We start from the raw sequence: 3,780 nt of genomic DNA, 5'->3' as shown, positions 1-3,780 counted from the left end.
AAATATTTACAACTTCAATTATAGTAGTGGTTTTAAAATAAAAGGAAACCTTTAAATTAGATAAATAGTTTTTGCTCCGAAATTATTAAGCATAGTGAACACTACCCGCTAACTACGCTATCGAATTTATCAATGAATTCGGGCTCTGTGCCAGAATAAATAAAAAAAATACGAATTTTAAAGCTTTGAATATCGAATGACGCAAATAGAAGCAGATAAAAAAAATATAATAAATTAGAATCACTATGTTTTCTCCCTAAACGAGAAACGTAGGATTCGGTTTTTAAATATTTATTTACAACGGCCGTTTTAGTCCGGCACTTATTTTAATACTAATTACGCATTTAACGATTATAAATGCAACAAAACTCCACTGTAAGGGAACAGCGTGCGTTTTTTGTCACAATAACGTATTGTTCGTGACCGTGGAGCGGACTGTGGAACCTTCAATCAAAAATTACAAACAAATCGATTGACGAACTTAAATCTTCTTTGGAATACTTCCCGTTTAAGCCCCTATTTGATATTTTTGCTAAGATATATAAAGCAAATTGTGGCATATATCTAAGTTCTAAGAGTTTCTTTCGAAAAGGGAAAAAAAAAATGATACTTTTTTAATTATTAAATATTAACATTCTGCCATGAATAACTAATTGTATTTTATTTTTAATAAGGCTTCTCACAATTAGTTTTATAGATCTCAGCATATTAATAGCTTTTGCCACACATCTGTGCAGGCTCAAAGTCTGCGCTGCAATATACGGCTAGGCCTAAATCATGCTTGGGGTTCAAATGAATTGTTTATATCGACAATAATCGAGACTCAGTTCAGTTCACTTGGAATAAAATCCTAAAAATATATTTTAATTCTAAAAGGAACTTAATTTGTGTCTGGCATGTCCATAGATTCAGTCATGTCTGCGACTTAAAATTACTAATCAGACGCAGTTGCGCGGTCTTGCGGTGATAATTCTACTAAATATAATGTGACTAATGAAAATTATTCTAATGAATTTAAAATGTTTAAAAAATGAATTGATTCTATATAACTTTGTAAAATAACTGTTATATTTAAAAAAAATACCGTCTCCGATACCTAACCTATAACCCTTCCTATTTATTCAGTTTTATGATGTTTTTATAGCTGGCAGGTAAGAATGTTTATCCTGTAGCATATATTTTTAATTTGTAAAAACGAAAGCTGGCCACAGTCCGCCGGCCGGTGCGCGTCGTAAGTCGCGAGCTAAAATTTTGTATTTAAAATTGGAACAAGGTGGGTTATGCGCCGGCGCATCGGTCGCTAACAGTAGTAGGTGGTCGAGAGGCCCAGTTTGCACGTGTACGAATGCGACATACTACTTCTGTTCGAAACATCCTTCGTCTCGCACCGCTGCCCGGTGAAGCCTTCTGGACATCTGAAAATAAATTAAAAATCATTTAATAAGTTTTAAAGCTACAAAAAATATAAATATGAAAGATTACCAAGTATTTCGATATTTGCTCAGATGCTCGTAAGAAGACGAAACTATTAAATGAATGATCATAAAATTTAATGCAAAGACCAAGTCCTGGATGAACTATTACGTTTGATGTTAACTCTACCTTTCTTTAATTTGAAACAGTGAATCATAGTTGACTACCAAAGGAATTTTAAGAGTGCTTCTAATTAACCAGTATATGCCAACCGACGATTGTTGAGATAAAATAAACAGAAGAAGATGAATCGTATTTCTAAAATGTAGATCGTTTATTAGTAAACTAAATCTAAAAACTCAACTCTATTTTCGCTAAGTCTATTTCGTACGTAAAACATTGATAAAGACCAACTTTTCTGTTCTTGACAACAGAAAATAAACAAGATTCGAAAATAAAACTCCACTTTATTATGTTATCGAAAGTAATTCTTCTTTATAAGAGTCTTGTGATGACTGTCATTTTCAGCAGTAGAGTTTCATCTAGGAGATACGTGAGATTTGACGTAGAGCAGGATTATTTCAGATGTCTAACATAACGTTACTATCTTCGATGATCATCACATTTTGGGAGACTAAATGAATGAGCACCAACTAGATCTAGAGATACATTAGCGTTATTATACAAAGATTATTTTATACCCTCTCTCCAGTTCATATGAGGACAAATGGTTATGGTTTATATTATTTGGAAGACAAGGTATATACTTACTTGCACGCTTGCTCCTGTACAATCTCAAAGAAGAGACAGGTACCGCCATTGAGGCAGTATGACGAGGGGTCCGGCATCGGACACGGCGACCCAGTCGCTGTGGACAAATTGTCACAAATATTATTTATTATGTATCATTAAAAGTTATTCGTGCTTTGATTCAATGTGCCAATTTCGTCTTACACTAGCTGTAGATAAATCCTTTAAATTGAAACAAATAATAGCTGTCTGCACACTATCAATCAGAAAGATAGAGTAATAGTAGAGTTAGAAGAGACATACTGGATGTCTCGGCTATCTGCGCTGTGAATTTATCACGGTTAAACTGATTTATAATTTTATAGTATCTGGGTGCATTATGAGTTGACATAATGTGAGAATCCCAATACAATTCTACGTATGATTTAATTTTCCGATGGAGTTGCCACTATAGGTGGTCGTGAGCCTCATGAGAGCAGCTTACTCGTCCCGTTCAGTTGTAGAAAAATTGTTTGTATGATGAAAGAAAATGATACATAAAGCAAGTACGTTGTAACAGAGCACCTTATTGGCCTCGATTGTATTGTCGGCTTCTCGGAAGCGATGACTTCCCACTGCATACAGTGCGTACTCTACGCTAACAATGACATTGTGGTAATGCTAACTGTTACAAACTGATTAATACTGCTTTAATTAGGTGACCTCGTTGATAGGTTAGATTAAATAAAAAGTCCTGCAGATTTTTTACCTGCGATTATTCAAAGTGGGATAGGTGCAATATACTTTTCAACGCGTTTTGTAGAAATTATTTAGCTTACTCACCTGGTATCAACCTTTTGGGAGAATCAATCCCGAGCAATTATATATTTATTATTTTAGACTTTGTTCCCGATCTGGCAACTGAATCTAGGATATTCTAATCTACAGGCCATATACAATGCCATTATAGAGATGTAGAAAAATGCAGCTGCATATATAATATTCAAAACAGACTGCAGGTATCCAAAAGATCTTGTGTAACATTATTTTAATCTTTAAGAAAGGCGCGAAGATTAGGTAACATTAATTTTTAAGCATTGAAGACGGCTTTCGAATCACCAGCAAACTGTTACTTCGTCCATTCTTGGAGTCATTTAAAGTACTTACTTGTGTCAGGAGGTGTGACCACAGGCGGCAGCACGCTGACATTCGCAGCGGCGACGGCCGGCGGCCCACAGCGCCCTGAGCCCTGCACTCATACGTCGCAGAGTCTTCGTTCCTCGCATGTCTTATTACTAGAACCGAGCGCCTTCTGTAATCATCACTGACATTGTAGATTCATTTAATGCTGCTACTAATAAAACATATATAAATATAATAAACTATTAAGCTAGCGTGCATAGTATGGAACGGAGTGTTTTATTCCCAAATAGTATTTGGGCCTTGCATAACAAATATTACTGTGATACTATTTAATGGAAGATGTTGAGTGCAAAGCAGTGAAAATATGATTTTCTTTTACACATAGAGGGTGAAGTGACCCCGTTGCATGTAATAATAAGTAAGGTGCAGTTGATACAATTATAATGGCATTTCTGTCCGATAAACACAGGTTAATACTATGATACTACCACGTCA

General features: G+C 35.2%; 1 protein-coding gene across 1 annotated transcript; it reads right to left on the bottom strand.

Annotated features, from left to right (window-relative positions):
* Positions 1 to 1,142: 1,142 nt before the first annotated feature.
* LOC119192544 (protein vein-like) lies at positions 1,143 to 3,466 on the bottom strand (the record flags this gene model as incomplete). Its single annotated transcript, XM_037446355.1, is given in 4 exon segments — positions 1,143 to 1,415; positions 2,185 to 2,281; positions 3,310 to 3,378; positions 3,381 to 3,466. Coding segments are annotated over 4 exon segments (367 nt in total), but the record flags the coding sequence as incomplete, so codon positions are not given.
* Positions 3,467 to 3,780: the final 314 nt, after the last annotated feature.

Source organism: Manduca sexta, unplaced genomic scaffold, assembly GCF_014839805.1.
Source record: "Manduca sexta isolate Smith_Timp_Sample1 unplaced genomic scaffold, JHU_Msex_v1.0 HiC_scaffold_2903, whole genome shotgun sequence".
In the NCBI taxonomy this organism is placed as follows: domain Eukaryota; kingdom Metazoa; phylum Arthropoda; class Insecta; order Lepidoptera; family Sphingidae; genus Manduca; species Manduca sexta.
The sequence above is the reverse complement of the archived record's forward strand: the minus strand, read 5'-3'. Positions and strand labels throughout refer to the sequence as shown.